This window comes from Musca vetustissima, unplaced genomic scaffold (genome assembly GCF_032173495.1).
Source record: "Musca vetustissima isolate MV318-11 ecotype Yass unplaced genomic scaffold, APGP_CSIRO_Mvet_v1 utg154250, whole genome shotgun sequence".
NCBI classification, from domain to species: domain Eukaryota; kingdom Metazoa; phylum Arthropoda; class Insecta; order Diptera; family Muscidae; genus Musca; species Musca vetustissima.
Window position 1 is genome coordinate 11,456 of NW_026885652.1, and position 27,742 is coordinate 39,197.

General features: G+C 34.3%; 2 protein-coding genes across 2 annotated transcripts; one reads left to right on the top strand and one right to left on the bottom strand.

Moving 5' to 3' along the window:
• Positions 1-3,182: 3,182 nt before the first annotated feature.
• Positions 3,183-7,137, bottom strand: LOC133332877 (apoptotic chromatin condensation inducer in the nucleus-like). The gene is made up of 5 exons (XM_061541245.1): positions 5,633-7,137; positions 4,882-5,095; positions 4,598-4,823; positions 4,426-4,535; positions 3,183-3,407 (listed from the first exon to the last, which is right to left on the bottom strand). Exons 1-5 carry the CDS (start codon positions 7,135-7,137, stop codon positions 3,183-3,185), a joined length of 2,280 nt encoding a protein of 759 aa, XP_061397229.1.
• Positions 7,138-9,549: 2,412 nt separating this feature from the next.
• LOC133332879 (DNA topoisomerase 3-alpha-like) lies at positions 9,550-27,728 on the top strand. The gene is made up of 9 exons (XM_061541246.1): positions 9,550-9,637; positions 9,695-9,766; positions 21,890-22,451; positions 22,754-23,209; positions 23,279-24,532; positions 24,591-25,119; positions 25,184-25,521; positions 25,579-25,620; positions 27,703-27,728. Exons 1-9 carry the CDS (start codon positions 9,557-9,559, stop codon positions 27,726-27,728), a joined length of 3,360 nt encoding a protein of 1,119 aa, XP_061397230.1. The 5' UTR covers positions 9,550-9,556.
• The last annotated feature ends 14 nt before the right edge of the window (positions 27,729-27,742 follow it).

Consider the following 27,742-nt stretch of genomic DNA (forward strand, 5'->3'; position numbering starts at 1 on the left):
ACACCTACTTTTGTACGTTGTTCAAATTGAATCACTCTCTGAATCACCAAGAATTTTGTCCCATCTCTAGCAATTGAGAGAATTTATCGAAAATAAATTAATTTTGACAGCATGAACATTTTTTTAAAATTTTCAAACTTTTTCAGTAAAATTGAAAATGATGAATAAAAAGTAAACAAAATTCTAGTTTTTATATATGCTGAAGGATGTAAATTTTGTTGTCTACATGATGCAATATGCATTTCTTTTCCCTTTGTTCTAATTAGCGTACAAAACGAGAAACAAAAGTGGGGAAACCCAAACAAAAATTCTCCAATTTTTTAAATGTGGCATTTGAGTTGAGAAAATATAAAAATGTATTGAAAACAACAATATTTTCAGGAAAAATGGAAAACATGAATTAAAAGTAAAGAGATAGGGGTTGATATTATAGTCCGGAGAAAGAGAATTATTTTTTCTATTTAGATCCATATGTGATTCACGCAAATATGTTACAATTTTGGTGTAAAACAAGAAACAAAAAGTTTGAAATAAAAAACTCTGATGAATTAAGAATAGTGTTGTATGAACGGGTTAATTCATGTACGTAATTCTGAGAGCGAACTACGTTGTTCGAATGCCCGTCAGAACATGGCATTATATGATTGTTACCGAAATACGTAGAGCGTACAAAATTTCAAGTTGAACAATTTCAACTTTGGCAGAACGTATTTGTTGTTTTTTTCTTTTGTTGAAAATAAATACAAAAATTTTCAAAAGATATGAAATTTCGAATGTAAACATAAAATATTTGGATTAATTTAATAAAATTTCAATTTTAATATGCGGTTTGTATTATTCGCTTGAATATAAGGATTCGACGTATTTGGGTAATACGGCCGTACGCAACATTTTGCAAAAAATTGGGAAGTTGAATTTTCTCTACGCTCCGTCGGATTATAGGTAACGTCATGGTATAATTATTACAAGGTAGGGCACAGCTATCAACTGATTACCATTTTTTCTCAAGGTGGCTTGTTCCATCAAATCAAAATACATATTTTGTGTATATGTGTGTATTGTTTTGAATACTATGTCATATAAATTCAAAATACATTGAAATATATTCAAATTTAATTGAAATGAAAATTATGTTTTTAACATGTTCGTCTGGAAGTAATTACTTTGTTATGGATGAAACAAACATTTGATGGTATTACCTACTGGATTTTGGGAAGAAATCATAACCTTTCATTCATTTTTCGCGTTTTTAGTTTTGTGTTGAAAAAATGTCAAATAAACACAAAAACTCGTGTTGCGTATATTTATTTTATTTTTGGCAGAAGAAGCCACACGTGCATAGGTGCTATTTTGTTATTCACCTCAAGCTGCCCTACCTTGTATTATTGTACCATGGGTAACGTTGTTAGAATGGATAGTTTTACGATACTTTAAAGACGTGGGTAAATACCCGTATATGCGGAACCATTTTGCATTCATTTTTTAATGTCAAAGTAAATATAGAAATCCAAAATGGGGTCCGTGGGTCCAAGTTTTGATATAGCCGCCATATAACCGTATCTCCCGATTTAACGTATTTTTTGTCTATTAGACACATTTTACAGCCAAATTGGCTGTAATTTGGCACAGTGTGTTCTTTTTGGGTACCAAATGTCCATGCAATTTATGTATGTAGGTCCACGTTTACTGGTAGCCCCCCTACAAAGGTTCCCCTATTTTGAGTATTTACCCAAAAATTGGGTATAAACTCATTAACTGCCGAACCACTTGACATAGGGTATTTACCCAGTAAATTCCATTTCTATCAATCACCAAACAAAGATCGGTATTATGTGCTCTCACGTTATTGCGTGTAAACATTCGTTTGGTAAAGAATTTATCGCGATAAACTGATTCGTAAAATAAGCAAAAACGAACAAACGGACGGCTCACAAGAAGGACGCAATTTAAAAGTATAATACCCCCAAGGGCTTAAACATAAAATTTTACAAAATGGCGATTTGTTAAGCCTTCGCTTAACTAACCCGTGTTACAATTATCAGACTGGACGAAATTCATAGTATACGAAATAACCTATCAAGTCTTAGTCATTGACTGTTTTCGTGTATAATTGCGAGCGTTTCATAAGCATAGGCAAGAAGGAATGTATTGTATTCTTTATTTATTTTTACTGTTATAATATTTTATGTGGATTTTACAAACATTTAAAAGTTTAAATATGTAATATTTATCTGGTGTTTAGATGTGGGTAAGTGGTGTTTATACTTTAGCGTGGTGTTTTAGGTCATAACAGAATCTTCGTAATCCTGCTTGATATATCACATATATGTGATATATCTTCCAATTAATTTTATTCTGGAGTATTTCTTGTCACCATCGCTTGTGAAATGTACGTAAACATGAACGTACCGTTGTTGGTATTAGTTTTATTTCTAGCAGAAAAATTAAAATTCAGCAGACGTTACAGATGATGCTTCTCATGTATTTGGCTTAGTGAGGACTTCGTCGCAATCAATATAACTAACGGCTATGTGATAAGCTTCACTGCTGGAGTGTGATTTCCTTCCATCATTACCAGGGCCATTTGATGTTATATGGACATGGCAACATACACGGTCTGAATGTAGTAGTAGCAGTAAACGTTATTTTTAGGGATGGCAGATCAGATATCGAATTTCTAGTATGCGCTAAAATGTTCTTAAGATCAAAAATGTTTTAATAAATGAAAAACAAAATAGAAATAAAAACAAAAAATTGCAAATAAATGTATATAAAGGAGAGTAAAGAATATACACAACGTATAATGAAGGAGAGAAATAAATCCATTTGATTTTAGAGGAATACCTAAGAATATTTGAGATACGCAATGAGACGATATAAATTTATTAAAGAAACCAGATGATTTGGAAACAAATTATAAACAATTTTTTCCAAAATTGTTTTTTTTCTGGCAAACCATCTCATTTTTTTGTAATTATACATAAATATTTGAAACTGTAACGAAATTTCAAATTTTAGTAGGGTCGAGAAAAACAATTTGCCATGTTTCTTTTTGAATATATATATGAGTGTGTGTAAAAAATCATTGTCTCCCTAAAAGAAGGAAATATGGAATTAGACATCGAAAATATGCCCCTTCTTAATTGATCTGCAATTAGATAAATATACCACCATCGACCACCTTAATAACGACGTCGTTCACGGCTGCGTGAACGCCTTCGATCAGTCGACCTTGGTCGTCGGTGATCACGATCTCTTGATCTGTCTCGATCGTGATTTTGTCGATTGCGTTCTCTTTCACGTTCACGTTCCCTTTCACGTTCTTTTTCACGTTCAAGTTCTCTTTGTTTTAGACGTTGCTTTTGTTCTTCTAAGCGCTTCAAACGTAAAGCTTCCTTTTCAGCAATCTGCAAATAAATGTTAAAATAAATATTATTAAGTAACTGCTTTGAATAAAAATATTTTTATTACAAATATACACAAGCCCTCATACAAAATTGTTTAAAGGTTAATGTAATAAATAGAGGGAATGAAGTAATGAACTTTTGCCTATGAATGATTTTGGGATACGATGTTTTAAAAAAGTCATACATTTTAAAACCGAACAGTTTTTGGTTCTCCAATTGATGCACAAATTGAAGTAAAGAATCAAGTTGTACAGACATTATAATATAATCATATAACGAAACAAAAGTAATTAGTACATTAGCACAATTCGAATCGAACGATTTGGAATAGGTTTTAATTACCCATTGTTTAAAGTTTCAGACTAAAGTATTTTTTTAATTAATTCCTTGATTTTAATTGTGAAACGATTTAAGGATGTGTACATAAATACGTATGTATATTTATCACAATTTGAACATATTGATACTACATATTAGATGTTCGATAAACAAAAGTTTAGTAAATAAAGAGTGAGATGAGAGAGAAGTAGAGACATATTGAAGTATTTCAATTTGAATATTTTCATTATTTGGAAGATATTAAGCAATGCACATTATATGAGTCCAAATTTATAAAAAATCCTATTTTGTTCCGAGACTCCAAATTGTGACATGTATTTTACAGAAAATATGTATTAATACTGGATTTCACTAACTTTTTCGGGTGATTTTACTGGAAATTTATCGTACCTAATATAGGAATTATATCCTGGATGATATATTGGGCTGTGAAGCCGATTAATTTAGCAGAATTTCAAATTAAAATAATCTATATTATTAGTGATGTGTATAGGATATAGCATTGCTTGGGCGAAGGTTGTTTTACATGATGTAACTGTGCAACAACATATGCAAGCAATATATAAGCCATATAAGGCTTTTTGGCTTGGCTTTGAAATGAATAAATAAATAATAATAATAATTCATTTTTTAATTAGCAAAAAATGTTAATATACATATAAGAGAAAATTATCTGTACCTGTTCTGGAGTTAAAGGCAACCAATATATACAAGGTGTTGCCTTTGTTTTACGAAATAGGTCATCCAATAATCTCAGTGGAGGATCATCTTTTTTCTTTTGTTTTCGTGCTGAAAATGTGAACATAATAAATAATGTCATTGTAATTGTACTGCTGAGTTATTTTTTTTACCAGGTGATAGACTACTGCTCCGGTTTTCTCTATCACGGCGCAGTCTCCTTTCTCTGTCGCGGTCATTCCTTTCGCGATCATTTCTATCAAAATCTCTGTTTCTAGAGCTATCACGTTCACGATCCCTGCTACGTTCTCGGCGTCTTTCCATGTCCTTGATACCTTTATTGTCCCGATCCATGTTCTCCTTTTTGCCAACATCCCACTCGCGCACTGGCCGAGACCCCTATGACACAAACATAAGTATATCAAAAAAAAAAAAAAATGGATCGTGTTGAACTCACCCTTTTCTCCTCTTCAATGCGATCTCTATTCCAGCCCGAACCAACTAATACATTGTCTTTGCTTGTTTCTTGGCCAAACTTGGGAGCCTCTTCTTTTGTGGATTCTATTACTTTAAGCATATCAGACTTATTTCCGAAATCGACATTTAAACATTTAGGATTTGAAGCAGGCCACCGCACACCATGTAATGCATGACGTGTCTCTATGGCTTCACTAAATGGAAACAAAAAGAAACAATAAATATTAAAAATGTTTTGCTAGAAATATAATTACAAAATTAAAATAACAAAAAAAGAAATACATATCAAAACATATTTTTATTAGTCCGAAATATTTTGGTGGAATTTGTGGTGGAAATCTTCAAATTGTGATAATATCGGTATATGGGAGATATGTCGCATGATTCGTCTCTCAGACCCTGGTTATCATTGTTGAAAAAATCGCTGCCAAGGTTATGGTTATAAGGTTAACCGGTAAGGCCGGCTGAAGTCTTCATTGACTGTCAAAATTTATCATTTGGAGAATAACAACGTTACCTAAATTCCAACGTAGCACACAAAAATATTCATGCTGGTCGCTTCCCGTACAGCAAGAATCACGTTCTTTTAATACGATAATAAAATTTCTTTGTGATATCGGGTAGAAAAAACTAAAAGCTTCTTGCAGTACGTGAATGGACCAAAATTTAAATCGATTGAAAACGAAAATTAATGTTGTTATCATGACTATGTACATATGTCATTTACTTACTCTTCAGTTTCATATTCGACGTAACATTTGGATTTAATGCGATCAATCCAAAAGCCATCTTCGACTATTTTTCCAGTTCTTGCTAGGAGTCCTTTTAATTGTAGTACGGTAAACGGGCGTACTAAATTTGTTATATATAAAACACAACTGGATTGATTTCGGGCCGGACTAGGTTGACGTTGTATGGGGTCCGGTACAGTTCCAACACCAGGAACCATTTGATCTTGACGATTATTCTCTTTAGGTTGTGGCCTCGGCTTCACTGTTATTTCAACTTTGTCTGTGGAAATACGGCGCCTTTCCGGTTCTGGTGAAGGTGACTGTTCGCCTTCCTCACGCTCGGAGGTCACATCCTCAATATCAGAAGAAGACTCTAATTGCACATCGCTCAACGGCACAGGGTGAACGTCGGCAATAAGAGTCTTCAACGAATCTGTGGAAATGGCCATAATAGGTTCTTTGCTTTCTGTGGTTTTCTTTGTTATCCAACGACGTTTGCGGGTAGTGGTATTGGTGGCGGAAACTGCTGTAGTATTCTTGTTGTTAGTGTGACCTGTATCAGCTGCTGCAGTAGTATTAGAGGTTTCATTAGTTTTACCATCTTGTTTATGGTTTACCTCCTCCAACTTAGGTTCATCCTTTTGGGGTGTGTCATCCGTCGTTGTGTGTTCTTCAATACATTTTTCTTCCTTTTCGATAACTTCTCCGTCTTCAGTCCCTTCGTCTTCCTTGGTGTCCTTCCTTACTGGGGATAGCTTTTGTGGGCTGCTATTACTACGTGATCTGGGGGAATTATCACGAGTGTGCAATTTTACCTCATCTTTATCATCTTGATCTTCTACCGGTGACACTATATCTTTGTCACTTCTAACCGACGAATGCGACTCTTCCTCGAACGTTCCAATTACTTTTTCATTCTTTGAGCTACATTCTTCAGCTTTCCCAGAAATTTCTTCTTCTTGATTATCGGGACTTTCGTCGTTCACTTTTTGGTTTTCTTCTTGCTTTTTGTCATCGCCCTCATTTGTGTCTACCTTCTCCTCCGAAGGTATTGAATTTTCTTGTTCCTCCTTTAAAACATCCAATTTACCTTGACTTGGTTCTTGTTCTTTCTTGTTTTTCTCAGATTCATCTTCGTCATTAGCAACATTTCCTTCTTCTTGAATAGATGCAATATTATTATCCAGTGGTGTTTGTTCTCTTCGATTGCGACGACGACGCACAGGGCTAGTTGTTTCTTGTTGTTCTTTGACCGGAGTTCTTGTACTGCGTGAACTTCGTCTACGCCTAATACCAACGCGCTCTTCGCTGGAATCCCTTTCTTTTTCACCGGCACTGTGCTCCCCAGTTTCTGATACCTGTTTTTCATTTGTATCATTACATTTTAATTCATTTTTGTCATCTTCAGATATGGATGGCGATTTTCTACGGCGGTTGGTACGACGCGACGCCGGAGCTGGTGAGGATACGTCAGTAGATTTTTTTCGTTCACTTCTTCTACGCATTTTTACACAAGACGAACCGTCTTTCACTACACTGCAAAATACTTCGATTTTTATATAAAATACTAACAATGCACAAAAGTTCTTTTATTTTTCACGCGTTTCAACTTAGTTGTATAAATTTAATGCTTTTTCAAGCGGTGTGGAGCCATCTTTTTTTTATCGAATACCAGTTACCCAATTACCAAAACAAGGTCAGGAGTCCCTACCTAAATTCGTGCGTGTGCGTAAGATTAGAATATATTTAATAAGGTAGATGCGTCAGTAATCTATTACAATCCGACATAATCAAACTAATTTGGTGTTTACAAACGATTTTTTGGGTAGACAATAGCAAATATATAGAGCAATACATAGCAATACATTTTCAATGGAGAACAATTCTTAAAAAAATTAATTGCCAAAGAAATTATGAATGTAATGAAATGTATAAACATGGTACAATTACACCTAATTCTGTTTTTACACGAATTTGAAATAACACGAGTAAATACGAAAAAATATTTCTATTTTTACACGACATAATTTGAAATATCACGAATACAAAAAAAAGCAAAATTACTTTTTTTACATGAACTATTTATTTATTGAAGAAAATTCTGGAATGCTTTTGCTCAAACATCCCTGCCTTAATTAGAGTAACAACCCTGCATGGCATGAATTTCTGATATGGCAACATTTTATATAATTCTGGTGTGTGTTCTGAGTTATGAGCATCTTACAGGGAAGTTTATAATGGGTTAACGCGAAATAAAACTCAATCTAAGATAACTGATTTCGTTCAAAAATCTACTGATGTCCCAATACAGTCGGCTAGAAATGATAATGATCCACAAAATCATTCCAGTAATGGCAGTAATATTGTAGTCTTTCGCAAACGTTTACGTTTATTATCAGACAGTGACAATAAATAAAATTGTTTAATGTTTAATTATAATTTATAATTGCATATCGTTTTGACACATTGAAATTTCCGTGTCTTTCACATGACGAGTTCGAGTTGCATATGTAAATAAACTGACAGCACATATGTAAAATACATATCGTGTAAAAACACCATTATGTGTGTCAAAATAAGTAGGGTACAAAAGACTTATAGTTTTTGCGTTCAAACCTGCATATGTATTTTTCATAATCCATAACCTATAAACAAAAAAACACCTTTATTTTTCATAAATCTACATAATTTTTTATTAAAAACGACATTTACATTAGAATTTTTTGCTTGGTTAACCTACTTTGTGAGGATTAATTTAACATAAATACAATGGAATTGACATTTGAAACCCACTGGGTTAACAAAATCCTGTACAATGTAAACGTACAAAATACTTATAAACGAAATAACAATTTATAATTTCAGCTTTTTCATCTTTTTCTTCGACTTGCAAAATGTTACAATTATAAAAGGTAATAGCAAAACCCAGCTGATTTGATTCCAACGTAATACTAATGTCAATATGTATAAAACAAAAAATGTTTAAAAAAAAAAATTATTTTGAACATTCGAAAATATTACTGGTATGTTCCTGTACTGCAAGAATCTACTATTTTTTACACTTTTTTCCTTTATGATATCGAAGAAAATAGTAAAATCGAGTAGATTCTTGCAGTACGGGAACAGACCATACATTTTCAAAATAAATATATGGTTTGTTCCCGTACTGCAAGAAACTACTAGATTTTACTATTTTCTTCGATATCATAAAGGAATTTTCGTTATCGTTGTAAAAAGTAGTAGATTCTTGCAGTACGGGAACAGACCAATAATTTGTTTGTTTACATTTTTCTGTCAAATGACGTTGACACTAGTATAAATTACAACAACAAATGTCCAACAATCTGCCAAATTTTTCCTTATAATATTTGAAATGGTTGGCAATATTGCACATCGAATGCAATAATAGAGACATCAGCTGCGCTATATGGACTACCTATTTATTGTGCCATGGCCGAGTCCATGATGCAATAATAAGGTGATTTATCAAAACGAAAACCTTTGTTTTTGTCTCGATCATCTGTCAAAATTTTCCATATAATATTTCACATGGTTGGCAACACTGCACATCGAATTAAAGTAGAAATTACCCACATTGACAGTTAATCGAGACATTAGCTGCGCTAAATGGACTACCTATTCATTGTGCAATGGTCGAGACATAAACAAAGTTTTTTGTTTTGATACATCACCTTATTATTGCATCATGGTTTTGAACGTTCGGTGTCACCATGTAAATGAAATATTAACATGTTTTTAATTCATTGCAACATTGATAACTTATCGTAAGTGCCGGGCATTGATTTTTTTTGCATTGTTCGTATGTTTGAATTGCAGGAGTTTTAAATGTTGAAATTCTTAACGTGTAATACGTTTCGAAACATATACCGTTGTTATTCAAAAGTAAAAACGGGTTCCTTGGAAATGAAATATCTAAACGTTGCGGAAAAAAATGATGCTGCTAAAACAATTGCAGGTCAATTGTCAAATGGAACAGCACGAAGAGTAAGAAGTGAACATCGTTTCGGTTTCATTTATGGAAATAATACTTGTTGCTTTCAGCGCGAAGGATATTCTGTCTACAACAAAATATATGATTTTGAGGCTATTGTCAAAGGAACGAAGTCTAAAATGGTAAATAATGCTTTCAATATAGTTTTTACAATAATTTGTATTAAAAACTAAGGCTGTACTTGAATTAATCTTAAGTTTATGGCTCTACCCGGATTGCAATTTATACCGTAGGTAATTCTCCTGGTGCTGATTGCAATAATATACATTTTGTATGGGGAATTCATACCTACCGGAATATAAAACTTGCTTAAGTTCGGCCCGGTCGACATGACGTGGGCATACAAAACACCCAGGCTGAATAAACTAAAAGGGCGCGTGATGGTTGAATAATATATCTGAAATCTACCAAATTTTTCGAGTTAGGGTTATACCAAACGTGGACCCATACTCATTTTTGCAATACCAAACATCCTCGAAGTACTGGCAATGTCGATGCCTCATAAATTAAATCTATCGCAAATGTTGCCGGACTACTTAGCATTCTAAACCATCAAGTGTATGGGTAAGTGCACCAATAGCCGGCACTTTAAGGATTTTCTCATTTAAAACGTTTCACCATTCCAAGTGCATTTTTCCCTATATATTGTATTTAGGTTCATCTGTTTCGAAATTTTGTTTACTCCCCGATGCAATCAAACATTGTGGGATTTGGGAATCCCGTTTTTATAATTTTATAGAAGTGTGTTAAGTTACGGAAATAAATAAATTGTCTAAACGAACAACCTAAAAAGTTTTTTACAAAATGGGAAATATGTTCACGTAACTTAATGTTATACACAAATCTGGCAATCATATTTAATTTTCTGTAATTTAATAAGGTTATAATCAGATGTGCCAGATACCACTTCCAAAGCATACAAAATGCTTGGCATTAGAAGTGCATGGGCCATTTTTATTTTAACCCATTTTGGTAAAAATATGCTCACGGAATGCAACTTCCGTAGAACATAGTAGACTTTAGATTGAACAACATCAATATGGGAGTCAAAACTTAACTTGTTATTTAATAATCCCAAACATTTATGTCTATCTACTATATCAACACCTGATTGACCTATTAAGATATTGATATTAGGCACTTGAGCAACAAAGATAATTGCCTTTGTCTTATTTGGGTTAATATAATGAATTATCCTGAGTCCATCTTAACGTCCGTTCCAAACATGCATTTATTCCATTCTCAAGGTCATACATGTTATATCGATCTGAATTAAACATAAGCAACACATCATCAGCAAATATGTGCAATGAACATGTATTGAGATCCAAGTATTCTAACAAATCGTTCATATACATTATAAAGAGTAATGGTCCCAATACCGATCCTTGCGGAACTCCAGAATCTAATGATATAATGGTAGATGATATCCCATTTAACTCAACAAACTGCTTTTGGTCATTTACATAAGACATTATAAGTTTACATGCAGAAAATGAGAAATTAAACTTATTTTTAAGCTTGAGAATCAGCATCTCATGATTGATCGAATTGAATGCTTTTGACAAATCAAGAGAAACTAATGCACTAACTCGATTGAAATTACTGTGACATCTGATAGTGTCAGTTAAGTGTAAAAGTAATGATGCTGTGCTATGGCCCGCATGAAAAGCATATTGCTCATCAATAAATTTGCTCCTTGTACTCAAGAGAATTTGATTTTTCATTATATGTTCGCAAACTTTGGAAATAACTGGAAGAATTGAGTTTGGCCGCAAATCATCAGCATCACGAACTGTGGAAACCTTAGGAATTGGTACAAGAGCGGCAAACTTCCACGAAGTGGGAAATACTGATTTAGTCAAATTTATATTAAACAAATCCAAAATCAGACCTGACACATGCGGAAATATAAATTTTAAAAATTCCCCAGATATTTTATAAACTCCCACCGACTTGGATTTGATTTTACCTAGGGCTATAGCAATGTCATCAGTAGTTATACATGAGAAGGAAAAAGAATGGTCTTGATCATTAAAGGATTACAAATTCAAATTACCATAGCTATATGATAACCCACTTGAGGCAAAACAATTGTTGACCGTTTCAACATCAAGTCCATTCAATACGTTTTCATCTCCAATGCAGCCATGATTTCGAAGAATTTTCCATAAACTTCTAGAGTCTACATTTTTAAAGGTTTTCATATAATAACTACGCCTCTTCTTTCGAATTACATTTTCACCTTATTTCTATATTTACAAAATATAGCCCAATTATACGGTGTTTGGTCTTCCAAATAAGCTCTATAAGATAAATCCCTTAAGTTTTTCGCTGCTAAAATGTTCCTCGAATTCATCCAATTATCGTGTTGTAACAAAATGCTCCTACGAACAACCGGAACATTTTTATATAGATTATCAATAAGCTCAGATAAAATTAAGCATTTCTCATCAACATCATAAGTTAAATTGAAGCTTGTATAGTTAAAATTGGACAGACATTGAAAAACGCCATCCCAATTTATATTCCATAAGTCATGAAACTCTACCACTTCTTCAAACGAATTGATTTCAAGATCAATACATGCCACAATTAATGAATGGTGCGATATACCAGGACATTGTGCTTGGCAAGAATGATTTACAATTGAGCTATCATTGAGCATGTAATCAATTAGTGAGGAACTCCAATGGGTCACATCAAAATGTGTGGGCTTAGAATTATGTAGGATACCTAAATTTACTCTTAGGCACCTCATTACTGAAGCACGTGAAATATTGAAAAGGTCGCAATTAATGTCTCCAACCACTATAATGTTGGTGTAAGTCAAAAATAAGTCGCTGTGCACATCTTCAAACACAGACACGTCACCCACAGGAGGTAAATTGGAGTAGTTCAAATTCAATTCAATTAAATTTTTTTAATGTACGTATGTATGTTAAATTTTTTTATATTTGTGATACAAATTATTTAGATAAAAACACAACTCATTTTTATATATAATAATTTTCCATTCCATTCCTACTGGAGTAGTCATAATCCAATTAATCAAATTTTTTAATTATAATCTATAATAATCAAAAACTTTTTTTTTGTAATTTAATCGGTATAATATTCTTTAGTAGTTCAATATCCCTCCCTTTTACATTTAAGCCGCTTAATACGATAAATTTTATATTTAATTGTGAAATGTAGCTTACAGCCTTAAGGTCGAAAGACTGGGCACTATGAAATATATAAATAAATAAAAATAAAATAAAAAATAAAAATAAATAAGCTACACCAAACAAAATTTTTGTAGCTCCGGAATAAAGTTCTATGAAAAGCGATTCACACTTCCCAGCAATTGAGGATTTAAATACTAATTTATGTCGAAGTTTTCTTGAAATATAAATCCCAACTCCCCCACCTCTGGAATATCTACGATCATTCCTATAAAATTTAATGCCCAGCATATTCGCCGCACAATTTGAAACATCGGATTTCAACCACGTTTCAGTCATTCTAATAACATCCAAAAGTGAACCACACAGGATTGACTTCAATTCATTAAACTTAACGGAGTAAGTTGAAGGTCTCATACTCTGGCATTTATGTGACCTATTTTAAATTTATTGTCCCAAGGCTCCAACATTGATTTTAAGGAAATGTTACTTCCAACTACAGATCCCATATTTAAGTCAAAATACATCAAATATAAGTAACATAAATAAAGTGGGGAACCAACGAACAATCAAAATATTACCATAATAATCCATTCATACTTAATTAACAACTAATCAAATTTAATTAAAAAACAGATGCTTATGTTTATTTTATATTAGATCATTTATCAAGATCGGTATTGAAAACATAATTTCAGTCGATGTCCCGACATAACATGCCCTACATCGCATTTTTTATTCATATTTCAATTCTTATTTTTAGAGATCATTTTAGAAATAGGAATAGTAAGGAGACAAACCAAAATGAATTTACAACATTATTTAATTTAAAACATTACGAAATTAATGTGTATGACTTGACAAATGTTGTAAATGACGGACAAAAAGTATACGGATGGACGGACTTACCGATGTAGGCCATATGTAATGTTCAATTTATCATAAAAAAGCTTATATAGGAAGATATATAACTTCATTACAACTAATGTTCGTCCAAGGTAGAACCGGCATTGATAAGAAGTATGTTACATTGTTCAAGGCTGCAAACATCATTACTTCCATCCGGGAAAAATAGTTTTGCTTTGAGGCTGTCAGAGTTGAATAATTTAAACTTGATAATACACCCCTTTCGAAGCAGTTTTCTACACGTTGAATTCAATCTTGCTGCAGCTGGTGAATAATGGTCGTTTAAATACACACGTTTATCAATATCACTGCCCTGACCGCTCACAAGATCACAAATTTTAAGATTACGTGTTGCAAAATATTCTTTCATAATATCATCACGCACTTGCACCGAATTGAATTTAATCAGGACCAGGCTACGATTGTGCATCAAACAAACATGATTTACTTCGTTACTGGACAATGATATCTTAAAAATTGCAGCCAACTTTATCGCAATATCAGCAAGGTCTGTGATATTTCCAGGTAAACCGCTGACTTATTTTCATCAAGTACTCGTTTAATGGAGGTTTGTTCCGATTGATTGTGTTTAAAAAAATCTTCAAATTTTTTGTTCAGTGATCGCAGATCTTCAGCAACACCATCCTGGCTATCACTGCCATTTAATCTAGTTTCGCATTCGACACACATAAACAAAGATTTTTTGGCCTTAAGCGCTAGAAATTCACTTTCAGAAAACTTTCCACACAACGCATGGAACCATTGGGAGCAGATTCTGCATGTCGGCATGTCATGTGTCAATAGTCGGCATGTCGCATTTTAGTTAATATTTAATAGATTTTTCTGCTATATGCAATAATGGCCTTCGGCCGTTGAGATACAAGGTAGATATATACCTTGGTCAGTTTGATATGTTGAAAAATGTAAACAAAAAGGAACATTTATTCTAATGGATGAAATTAAGAAGTCTGAGGGTATATTACCGTTTAGTATTTTTATTACTATTATAATGTTCAATATAATACGTCTACTTTGTAATGTAGGCAATCGAATTAATTTTAACCAGCTAGTGTAAGAAGGCAACACAAAGTCACTATTCCAATGTAAACCTCTCAGTGCAAAAATTAGAAATTGTTTCTGCACTGATTCAATTTTATCGGAATATATTGTATATTGGGGATCCCATACAACAGAACCATATTCTAATATGGGTCGCACAAGAGATGTAAAAAGTTGTTTTGTAATGTAGGGATCAGAGAATTCTTTAGCCCATCGTTTTATAAATCCCAAGACATCGTGGGCTTTGTTTACCATAGAAATGACATGATTATTAAAATTTAATTTTGGATCCATTAAAATACCAAGATCAACAAATGAATCTACAGTTGATAAAACAGTACCATTAATATTGTATTGCCTTTTTAAAGTAGAAGATCTGGAAAAGCACATATGCTTACATTTGTTTAGGTTTAAATCCATACAGTTTAATTAATTCAAAATGATTTAAAAAGGTTATTTAAATCATTTTGAAGTAAATCAGCTTGCTTCATGGAGTTATGGGTGACATCGTCAGCATACATTAGTAATTTGGAAAGGATTATTGCATTTGGTACATCATTTATAAATAGAAGAAAGAGGAGTGGACCTAAATGACTTCCTTGGGGAACACCGGAAGGAACATTAATGGATTTGGAGAGACAATTATCAAACAAAACTACCTGTGATCTATTTCTCAAATAAGATGATATCCATTTAACTAAATTCATACTGAAACCAATTTGATTTAATTTAGATATTAAAAGTTCATGGTTAACCCTGTCAAAAGCTTTACTGAAGTCTGTGTAAATCGTGTCGGTTTGATTACGCTGAATAAAACCTTTTATGACGGTGGAGGAAAATTAAATAAGATTGGTAATTGGTAATGGCCACTACGAAAACCATGTTGATATGGACTTAGGATTGACTGAACTTTATGAGAAATTACATCAGTAATCAGTTTTTCGAATAATTTTGGAATTGCACTTAATTTAGCAATTCCTCTATAATTCGAGACATTAGTTAAGCTACCAGATTTGTGTAAAGAAACTATATAGGGTTTCTTCCAGAAGGTAGGAAAATGACTATATTTCAGGGAATAATTAAAAAATAGCGTTAAAGGGATAGCTAATGTATCTGAACAGTACTTTAAAATTATGCTAGGAATGCCATCCGGACCTGGACTTTTTAATTGATCTTAAATTACGTAGATTTTTAGAAACATATAGACTTTGTAAAAAAAGCATGGATATTTGATCTATCGTCGATAATTTTTAACTATATGTATCTTTATTTGGACAGGGTGAATATGAATATGTTGTAGCGAAAAAATTTGCAAAGCACTCTGAAATTTCAGAGTTTTTCTCAAATGTCTGATTATTGAATTTCAAGATGGTTAGCTTTGACGTAGCTTTTCTTTTTATATTAACAAAGTCATAAAAAGATTTAGGATTGGATTTGAAATTAAGTTTAATCTTGTTTAAATAAAGATTGCAAAGTTTTCGGGACTCTGTCGTATATTTAGACCTTGCGACAGCATATTTAGCATAATCTATAGAGGAGCCGTTTTTTTTATATTTTTTTAAAAGTTTATTTTTATAATTTTTAATACTAGAAAGCCCAGATGTGACCCATGGATATCGTTCCGAGTTTCTAACAATGGGAACACATTCTAGAATAAATTTATTTAGGATTTCATAAAATTTTTATACTGATAATTCTAGATCACTATGACTCTTACAAATAAATAATGTGCTCCAATCTAGAATTCGATCATAACAATTTGATACGCTATTCATTTGATAAATATTTATGTTGCTAAATCGATTTACAATTTCGAAGGTATATTGGTTTACATTTGCATCAAATGTCAAGGGTGTTAGAGCCTCAGAATCTGGCAATGAATTCAACTTTTTGCCACTTGGGCGTTAAAATGAGAGTAGTTCATGCAATTTTGATGTCACGGATCCTCTATGCTCTCGAAGTTTTAACAGGGACTTTTGAATACAACTTTTTAAAATTGCAACGTATTGTTAATACCATTGTAAGGTTCGTCTTTGATGTTCGTATACGTGAACATATTTCTGTTTTTGTAACCAAGTTCCTTGGATGTTCGGGAGTTTGTTGATATGCGCAATACGTTGGACTTTTTTAAAACTGCTTAATCTTTTACCTTTTTCCCGTTCTACTGGGAATATTCAAATTAATATACCACATATTCGTAACTCCTGTTTTGAAAAATCGTTTGTGGTTTCAGGGCCTGAAACTATTTGCCGGTTGATTTACGCATATTTTCTCACTCAAATAATGCTTTTCGTTTGAAGCTTAGAATGTACTTATCAAACCACACCGACTAAATTCAAGTTTCTCTTCTGTTGTTCTACAGTACAAGTATAACATTTTTATACTTATGAACATATTATAATATGAAGTAATAGTACGTTTACATTGTTCCGGATTTCGTTAACCCAGTGGGTTTCAATTGTCAATTCCATTGCATACATATCAAATAAATCCTCATAGAGTAGATTAACCCGGTAAAAAGTTCTAATGTAAATTTCGTTTAATTGATGCTTTGGGATATGTTATTGCTAATGGGACTTATATATATATATATATATATGTGACACCTATAATGTAAATAAAGGCTGGGGAACCAAATTCAATTCACTTAGAATTAAGATTTTAGAATTAAAATTCAGGTTATGTTTTGCAATGAAATATATTATATTTGGCCATGAAGGCTTTGGTTTACAATCAGGGATGGTCCGTTTGGCGAATTTTTAGGTTTTCGACTGTCAAAAAGGTGTAAACGTCGAAAACGTCATATACCTGTATAAAATGTAATAAATGTAGTAAACGTCATTTATTTTAATATTATCAGTATATACAGTTATTTTCAAGAATATATATTATTTTTACATATATCTTACTATTCCTTACTAGAACTGATGTAAATTTTGAAATTTTTTTGAGAAGAAAATTTTGAAATGTTATATTAATTTGAGTAACAACGTTACCTAAAATCCGACGGGGCGTACAAAAATAATCAACTTCCCCACTATGGCAAAATGTTGTGTACGGCCGTATTACCCAAATACGTCGAATTCATATCTTCAAGCAAATAATACAAACCGCAAAACAAAATTGAAAATTTATTAAATTAATCCACGTATTTTAAAACTCCTTGTACATTAGAACTTTTTACCGGGTTAACCTACTTTATGAGGATTTATTTGACATATATGCAAAGAAAATGACAATTTAAACCCACTGGGTTAACGAAATCCGGTTAAGTGTAAACGTACTGTTAGTTTCTATTCGAAATTTCAAATTTCCAGAATGTTTTGCTTTTGTTTTCAACAAAAGAAAAAATGAAAAATACGTTCTGTCAAAGTTGAAATTGTTCAACTTGAAATTTTGTACGTTCGACGTATTTCGGTAACATTCATATAAATACATGTGTTCTACTTTTGTGGTGAAAAACGTTGAACGAGCTAGTTGAATTTTAGGTAATTCTGTAAAGCATGCGTAATTTTCAAATTGATTAATGGAAATAGCTATTTTGTCAAAAACCAAATGGATTTGGGTAGGTTTCGGACGTTTCTGACGTATGTATTATACGTCGGAAATGTATGTCATTTACGTCACTGTTTCTGACCGGCCATCTCTGCCGATATTAATAAATAAAATAAAAATAAATAAATATTGAAGTATTGCCATCTAATTTTGACATTTTTACAAGTTTTGCGTTCCAGAACATTTTGTATGATTTTGAACTCTGAGAGCGATTTTGACATTTTTTTCTTTCACTAGTTTTACTATGAAAAAAGTACTGGAACCAAAGATATCCACATTTCCTGTAATTGTGCCATTGCCAGTTGTATGAAATTATGAAATTTTTTTTATTTTATGAAAAATGATGTAGTGTTTCAAACTTTCCCAGTTGGCAAATTTCGAAAATTGAATAAGGACTACAAATTGATAAAGTATACAATTGATGACTTACAAAAATAAATGCATATGCTTAAATTCTTTAAAAATAAAATAAATGTTGACTATAAAAAAGCTATTAAGACATATTTAATTGTAGAAAAAATGTCACAAACACATAGAAGAGAAGAGCAACCCAATGGGTTTTAATTGCCAATTCCATTGCATATGTGTCATATAAACCCTCATAAATTATGTTAACCCCTAAGGTAAATGCCGTTTTAATTGACATAGACAAATCTCAATATCCTGAAAACATGTAGAATTTTGGCAAACTATTGAGAGTTTGTACCAGAGTAAATATCAAGTCCATAATGGCTATGTGGCATTAACAATGAATGGGCCAATGTGTATTTAATGTATGTGCAGTCCAAAGAATACAAGATTATATCCTTATAGTATAGACGTCTCCCATTACTGTAATCTGCATTTACCGCGTGGAACCCCTTTCAAAAGTTCAAGGAACTTTTTTTTGTGTAAAAACATATCATATTAAAGGAATTTAAGGATTTGATTACACTTAAATTTAAAAGTGGAAAATTGTTCCATATTCTTCCATTTTTAGGTTCATTTATTACTCAAATATAAGAGAGACCTAAGAAACACGGGCCATTACTTAACTGGCTTGTGACAGAGCTTACGTTCCATAAGCCAAGCTTAAAAAAAGATTTCCATGCGTGTCGTTCTTTTGTGCAGTTTTTCCAATTTGAAAGACCATATTAGACAATGTTATCTTCCACTTGATCTTTCCATCTTATTCGTGGCCTTCCCCTTCTGCGTGAACCATCAGCTGATTCGCTTTTATATGCCTTCCGGATTGGGGCATCTACATCCATGATACCATCAGCTTGGTATTCTCGCCGTTTAACAGACCCACTTTGGCAGACTCCTCCTCAATTTGTTCAAAAATGGCTGTTACCGCTCTCAGTGTTCGACCCATTATGTCGATGTCATCGGCGTAGGCGAGTAATATGTGTTGTTTGGTGTACAGAGTGCCATTTCTGTTCACCTTTGCGTCTCGTATGACCTTTTCCAGCAGGATGTTAACCCTTTCAGTATTTTTGTCGAATATATACGACATTTAAAAGTACTCTCTTTCTTTGCCATTTTTCAGTTATCCTATGTACCGTTACTATTGATGGCAATTGCTATTTTTTTTCTAAACTATGTTACTTTATACTATGTTCCTTTTTATTCCGACAAATGTTTTCATTGACACTGAAAGGGTTAAAAGGGTCACACGACAAACTGTCACCTTGTCTGAATCCTCGTTCCGTATTAAAGGGCTCCGAGAGGTCCTTTTTGACTTGACCTTGTGCCACTTAAAGTTATCTTGCATATCCGTATTAATTTTGCAGGAATGCCAAACCTAGACATGGCTTTAAACACCTCTGAACGGATAGGGCTGTCGAATGCGGCTTTATAGTCGACGAATAGGTGGTATATGTTGTGGGACTTTTCCAGGGTTTGGCGCAGGTAGAAAATCTGGTCAATGGTGGATTTGCCAGGTCTGAAGCCGCATTGGTATGTTCCAAAAATGTCATTGACCATTGGCTTCAAGCACACTGGATAGCACTTTATATGCGATGGGAAGATGCGATGAATAGTTCGGCTGGTAACGGCTGCTTTATTGTTCTTGAGCCGATTAATTGTTTTTATGACCTCATCTTGGCTAGGTGGTATACACTCTATACCATCATCTCTTATTGGTTGTGGTGTATCTTCTTTACCGCCACTTTTTGATACCAGAAGCTTTCCAAAATGCTCCTTCCAGATCCTCAACACACTGTTTGTATATGTCACCAGGTTTCCTTCTTCATCTCTACAGGAGGATGTGCCTGCACCAAAACCTTCGGTTTGGTGTTTTACTCGTTTTCTGACTCCTGTACATCTCGATGTGCTCACGCTCACGTTTTTCTTGTTCTTTCTTTTTTATTCTGAAAGCACGTTTCTCCTCTCAACTTTTCTCCCGATAATTCTCCATCACATTACGTGTTGCTACTGTCTGCAGGGTTGCCCTATACGCTGCGTTTTTCAGATCAGTAGCATTTCGACACTCCTGATGGTACCATGGGTTTCTTGGTGCTGGTTTTTGGTACCCAAGTGTTGCTTTTGCTGCAGTATGTAGGGAGTGGGCAATTCTTTGTCATTGTGCTTCTATACTATTATCGGGTTAAGAAGTGCTTTCATCAAGCAGGTAAGTTGAGCGGAGTAGGCTTCTGCTATCTATTGTGTTTGCAGCTTTTCGACGTCAAATTTCCGTGTTACATTAGATCGCATCTTTGCTGCTACATTAAAACGAGTGCGAACCTTGGCTGCCACAAGGTAATGGCCGAATCGATATTGGCTCCTCGGATCTATCGGACTTCTAAAAAACTGAATGTCTTTCGTCTATCACAACATGATCGATTTGATTTCTCGTTGTTCGATCGGGAGAAATCCAAGTGGCCTTGTGTATATCGAGATGCTTGAATCTGATGCTGCTAACTACCATGTTTTTTTTTGCTGCCGCGAAGTCAATCAACCTCATGCCGTTGTCGGATGTTTCTTCGTGAAAGCCGAATTTTCCCACGGTGAGACCAAAGATATTTTCCCTTCCGATTTTTACATTAAAATCTCCTAGCAGAATTTTAAAGCCATATGCGTTTCTAGGCGCTCGTAATATATGTCTTTGGTCTGCTCATCTTTGTCTTCGGTCGGGGCATGGGCGCAAATAAGACTGATGTAGAAGAAATTCGCTTTTATGCGGATTATAGCAATTCGCTCATCTACTGGAGTGAATCTGGAGACGAGGTATTTTATTCTCCCGCTATAATACAGTGCGTAATCGTTTGATTTACTTACGCCTGTCCCTTTCCATCGCATTTCCTGTAAGGCAATAATATCGCCTTTGTACTTCTTGAATACATCCGCCAAAGCGAAAACTGCTAAGTACAAAACTATGTTTGGAAAACGTTTGGAAATAAGAATTTACCAGAAATTTAATGCCTTTGCAAGTGCAATTTTGTTGGCAATGGTAGTATAAATTATGAATATAGCCTTTGTGTAAATATATTACAGTTACCTTTTGACTTCTGAACATTTTTGGAGGTGGATAATTCGATTTTCATACTCTGTAAATGTTGTACTTTTCTCCTTTCCAAGGTTATGACATCTGTATCCGGTCATCTGTTGCAGCTAGAATTCCTGAATTCATATCGTAACTGGCAAAATGTTGATCCCGAAAGTTTATTTGATGCTCCTATCCGAAAAGGTTGCAATGAACAATATCAGCCGATTAAGAGGACATTAGAAAGAGAGGTACGAGGATGTCAGGGATTAATAATATGGACGGATTGTGATCGTGAGGGTGAAAATATTGGTTTTGAAATAATTGATGTTTGTCGCGCTGTTAAACCCAATATCGTTGTATACCGAGCAATCTTTTCTGAGATCACAGGAACAGCTGTAAAAAGGGCACTACAAAATCTTACTATTCCTGACAAGAGACAAAGCGATGCTGTCGATGTTCGAACCGAGTTAGATTTGAGAACTGGAGCCGCAATAACACGATTTCAAACGATGCGATTACAGAGATTGTTTCCTGAAAAAATTTCCGATAAATTAATTTCTTATGGTAGCTGTCAAATTCCAACTTTAGGATTTGTTGCCGAGCGGTACAAGGAAATAGAAGCATTTGTGTCCGAACCATTTTGGAAAATAAAAGGTAATTGATAACACACCGTTAGATATTGTGAAACATTTTTTTATAAAAACAATAAACTGGTATTCAGCCTGAATATTTTGCAAAAACAAAATATAAATGGTATCCCAAAAAAACCCGCCAATATTACTACTGACATTCAGCGATTTCGATATTTACCACAGTTTTTATTAATGTACTGCAACGTCGAAAATGACGAAGTAAGCGTCACGCAAAAAGCGAACATTTTCTATAATTGTTATTATAATGCATTGAAATGTTTTAAAAAAAATGATTTGTTGACTTAACATTTGTTGTTTTTCCAGTAACTCATACGATCGATGATTTAACGGTGGAATTTGTTTGGGCTCGAAATCGCCTTTTTGACAAGCAAGCATGTGAAGATTATTATTTGCTTTGTATTGCGAATCCAAAGGCCACTGTCGAAAGTGTTACGGTAAAACCGAAAAGTAAGTGGAGGCCAACACCTATGGACACAGTGGAATTAGAAAAGTTAGGATCACGGAAATTAAAACTTTCTGCGAAAGAAGTTATGACAATTGCAGAGAAACTATATACCAAAGGTATAATCAGTTATCCTCGTACTGAGACCAATATGTTTTCCAAAGAAATTGATTTACGATCTCTCGTACAACAACAAACCCAACATGGAGTTTGGGGTTCATTTGCAGAACGTGTTTTAGAATGGGGACCAAATCCTCGAAATGGCTCAAAATCCGATCAAGCGCATCCACCGATCCATCCAACAAAAATGGTAAATGGTAGGTAATAGCAACTAAAAAGCCCCCTAAATCTACGTTCTTCGCAGTTTAAATTTTATTCGTTTGCAGATCTAAATGGAAATGAAGGCAGAGTCTATGAATTAATATGCCGCCATTTTTTGGCTTGCGTCAGTAAAGATGCTGTTGGCTCCGAAACTATTGTAAATATAACAATCGAAGGGGAAAAGTTTTCGGCAAATGGCTTGGTAATATTCGAGAGAAATTATCTGGACGTGTACATATATGAGAAGTGGAATGCGAAGCAAATACATAAATACGAAGAAGGCCAAGTTTTCGAACCAACAGAAATAACAATGCCGGAGGGCCATACCACAGCACCGCCTCTTTTAACGGAAGCAGATCTTATTGCCTTAATGGAAAAACATGGAATAGGAACCGATGCGACGCATGCCGAACATATCAATACTATTAAAGAGAGAGGATATATAGGTGTTGTAGACAATGGATCACTAGTACCTGGCGTCATAGGGATGGGCCTATATGAAGGATATGATGCTATGGAATTGGCGCTAGCAAAGCCAATGTTGAGGGCTGAATTTGAATCTGACCTAAAAAAGATATGCTTGGGCGAAAAAGATCCAAAAACTGTTTTGAGAGAGCAAATTGCCAAGTATAAGCAAGCCTATAAGCAGATAATGGATAAAATAACAGCCATGGATGAGAAAATGGCGCAAAGAATAGATGAAGCTCCAAAACAGAGAGACGACAATAGTACGCAAGGAACGGATAGCGCACAAAACAATCCGAAACGAATACAAGAGGTGTTTACGTGTCCGAAGTGTTCTATTGCGCCTCTAGCATTGAAGCAAAAAAATAACAAACCAGGACATTTTATTGGCTGTCTCAATTTTCCGAATTGCAAAAATTGCATTTGGTGGCCAGATGAATGTAAAGATCCTTCAGTTTTGGATGAATATTGTCCAAGGTGTGGATCCGAGTACAAACTAATAAAAATGCGATTTTCTCTTCCCTATCATAGGACATTATTCAATAGTCCAAGTGGTTGGTATAAAACTTGTTTACAATGTGATGCTCAATTCCGAAATACTTTCAATATAAATATTGAATGTGTAAAACGCACGGGTCCGATAGTTAGCGATACACCAATTAATTATGGTTCCGTCAGCCCCATGCCTGCCGCCACGACAGCCACCAAATCAAAGAAAACCTCTACTAAAACTAAAGAAAAACCTGCAACGTCGAACGCCGCATCAAAACCTAGAAAAACGTCTGAGAAAGCAGCGAAAAAAGATAAAAAAGTAGCAACGGAGACCACCACAATTAGATCATATTTTACATCAGGTGGATTGAGCTATTTTTTTTTTTAAATTATGGCAATGCTAATTGGTTTTCATTCCAGCCCCTACAAATACTGTCGCAGATTCTGAATATAATGGATTTTTTGATAGCAACGATGGTGATGATGATGAACTTCTATTAGCAGCCATCCCAGAAACCACAAATTCCAATCAAATAACCGTACAAGAATCTCGGCTCCCTGCTGATATTGCAGAAATGTTTAATGATGATGATGACGAGTTGTTGGCCAACATTCCCATGGATGTTGATGACGATCCAAAAATAAATGAAAATTCTCTAAGCAGACGTCAAAGCACAAGTGCGTTAGTTCAATCGAATGATATTTTTGATGATAGTTTATCGGCTGTCTTTAACGATGATAATGATTTTGGTGATGACTATGTTTGGGGCAGTTCGGCAAGGAATGCCAACATTTCGAAAACCACAAATGTTACGGGACAGATTGCAAAAAGAGCAAAAATTCAGAGTCTAGAATCAGATGACTGGGGATCTAATGCCACCAGATCTACATATAGCCAAGCAGACGAAAATACTATTAAATGCAGTGGTTGTCATTTAGCCGCAAAAGAGTAAGTGATAATAATATTTTAATCAATATTTTACAATAGCAAAATAAATCTCAATCCATATTAGATTATGTGTAAAAAAAGATGGCCCAAATAAGGGGCGTATGTTTTACGTCTGTTCGAAGACTAATCCCTGCAAGTTTTTCCAATGGGCTGATGAGGTCAACGTAAATCGAAACGATTTGGTGACAAATACATCTGAATGGGATTATGGAACGGGAACTGAAAATAATAATTCTTCGACATATACTGAACAAGCAAACGTAAATTGCAATTGCAATCAGCCAGCCAAAAGCTTGACAGTTCGCAAGGAGGGTCCAAATAAAGGGAGGGGTTTCTATGCTTGTTCGAATCGCGACAGCTCTTGTGGTTTCTTTCAGTGGATTGATGATGACGCACATCAAGGTAATGCTTTATTAAAGTATGTCATACTGATTATGCTGATTTAAAATTTTCTCTCAGATAATTTTGCATGGGGTAGTGGATCATCGACATCAACAAAAGGTAAGTAGTATACAATTAAATTGTAATACGAATAAAATATTTACTTCTATTTTAAAGCTAAAAAGAAAGTAATGAAACCAGAAACGAGTACAAAAGGACGTAAATGTGGGTTATGTCGGCAGGAAGGACATAGTCGACCGAAATGTCCTCGCAACTCTGAATTTTAGTATTAGTTCCTACAAATGTTTATAGTTTTGAATTGCACACTCAACAAATGTATTTGTTTATGTTTTCCAATGTATTAAATTCATATGAAATAAATGAAATTAAATAAACATATGAACAAAACGAAATGAATTGTGCGCGTTATTTTTGCAAGTTTTGCAAGGAAACCGATCAATCGCTCGGGCGGCGTAGGGTATGATAGATACCAAGCAACGGCTCTGATTGGCTTTAACATGGCGAAGTCCAGGCTATTATCTCAATTGTGGACACTGATCTCCCCGCGGTGCCACCTGGGGTAGCTATTTTCATCACCCGATGAAATAGTGAACTAATATGTGCCGCGAGTTCACCCATAAGAACTATAAAAAAATGGGTTGAGGCGTCGGGTTAGTTGCCCACTCTCGGAAAGCCCAACCTACTATGAAAATGCAAAGAAAAGAAAACCAAACCCACCTAATGTTGACGACCCCCGCAAACGTATAAAGACTACGATCTGCGAATCTGCACTTGGAATGTGCGCACGTTATACAGAACAGGCGCAGTGTTCGCTTTAGCGGATGTACTCAAGAAGTACAAAGCCGATATTATTGACTTACAGGAAATGCGATGGAAAGGGACTGGCGTAAGGAAATCAGAAGATTACGCCCTGTATTATAGCTGCCATGAAACGAGACATGAATTTGGCTGCGGATTTATGGTTAACAGGAGAATAAAAGACCTCGTCTCCAGATTCACTCCAGTAGACGAGCGAATTGCTATAATCCATATAAAAGCGAAGTTCTTCTACATCAGTCTCATTTGCGCCCATGCTCCGACCGAAGATAAAGATGAACAGACCAAAGACATATTTTACGAGCGCCTAGAAACAGCATATGACCGTTGCCTTGGCCATGACATTAAAATTCTGCTAGGAGATTTTAATGCAAAAATTGGAAAGGAAAATATCTTTGGTCCCACTGTCGGAAAATTCAGCCTCCACGAAGAAACATCCGACAATGGCATTAGGTTGATTGACTTTGCGGCAGCAAAAAACATGGTAGTTAGCAAGGCCACCTGGATTTCTCCCGATCGAACAAAGAGAAATCAAATCGATCATGTTGTGATAGACAAAGACATTCATCCAGTGTTTTAGACGTTCGATCGATCCGGGGAGCAAATATCGATTCGAACCATTACCTTGTGGCAGCCAAGGTACGCACTAGTCTTAATATAACACGAAAAGCTGCAAACACAACATATAGCAGAAGCCTACTCCGCTAAACTTACCCAACTGCTTGACATCGACATTGTTAGACGCATTGAGCTGCAGCGACTACGATGGCTAGGTCATGTTGTGAGAATGGATGAAGATGCCCCAGCCCAGAAGGCATATAAAAGCGAACCAGCTGATGGTTCACGCACAAGGGGAAGGCACGAATAAGGTGGAAAGATCAACTGGAAGACAACATTGCCGAATATGGTCTTTCAAATTGCAAAAACTGCGCAAAAGACCGTTCCGCTTATGGAACGAAAGTTCTGTCACAAGCCGGCTAGGTAAGTAAGTCCTTGTTATAAATATCTAATTTCGATATTTCCAAAAAATGTCAAAACTTTATATTAAAAACTTTTTGATCAATTGTAACACTTTGTAACTTTTTCGATTTATATATTTACCCGTGAGTACCAGTAGACTGATGATGAAAGAAAAATAATAAATACATGAAGAGTTATTTTCAGCAGGGTGATAATTTTTATTGCTTAACTTTAAATAATTAAGGTTCAAAAGACACATAAATTAGTGTAGTTCACACATTAAAATGTAATTTTAAATACGAATATATGTAAATAATCATTAACTCATATTGTTATTTTAATATTTTATGTTGTATTTCTTTGAATATAACATATACAATCACATTTATATTCAATGTATTTTAGACGTACATCATCATCATCATATGTAAATTTATAATTAGAT

Coding starts and splice junctions, on each gene's coding strand:
- LOC133332877 (XM_061541245.1), bottom strand. CDS start 7,137: ATGCGTAGAAGAAGTGAACGAAAAAAATCTACTGACGTATCCTCACCA. Junction 4,824..4,881: donor GCATTGAAGAGGAGAAAAGG/GTGAGTTCAACA, acceptor TTTGTGTCATAG/GGGTCTCGGCCAGTGCGCGA. Junction 4,536..4,597: donor GAGCAGTAGTCTATCACCTG/GTAAAAAAAATA, acceptor TCACATTTTCAG/CACGAAAACAAAAGAAAAAA.
- LOC133332879 (XM_061541246.1), top strand. CDS start 9,557: ATGAAATATCTAAACGTTGCGGAAAAAAATGATGCTGCTAAAACAATT. Junction 24,533..24,590: donor TAGATCATATTTTACATCAG/GTGGATTGAGCT, acceptor TTTTCATTCCAG/CCCCTACAAATACTGTCGCA. Junction 25,522..25,578: donor TGATGATGACGCACATCAAG/GTAATGCTTTAT, acceptor ATTTTCTCTCAG/ATAATTTTGCATGGGGTAGT.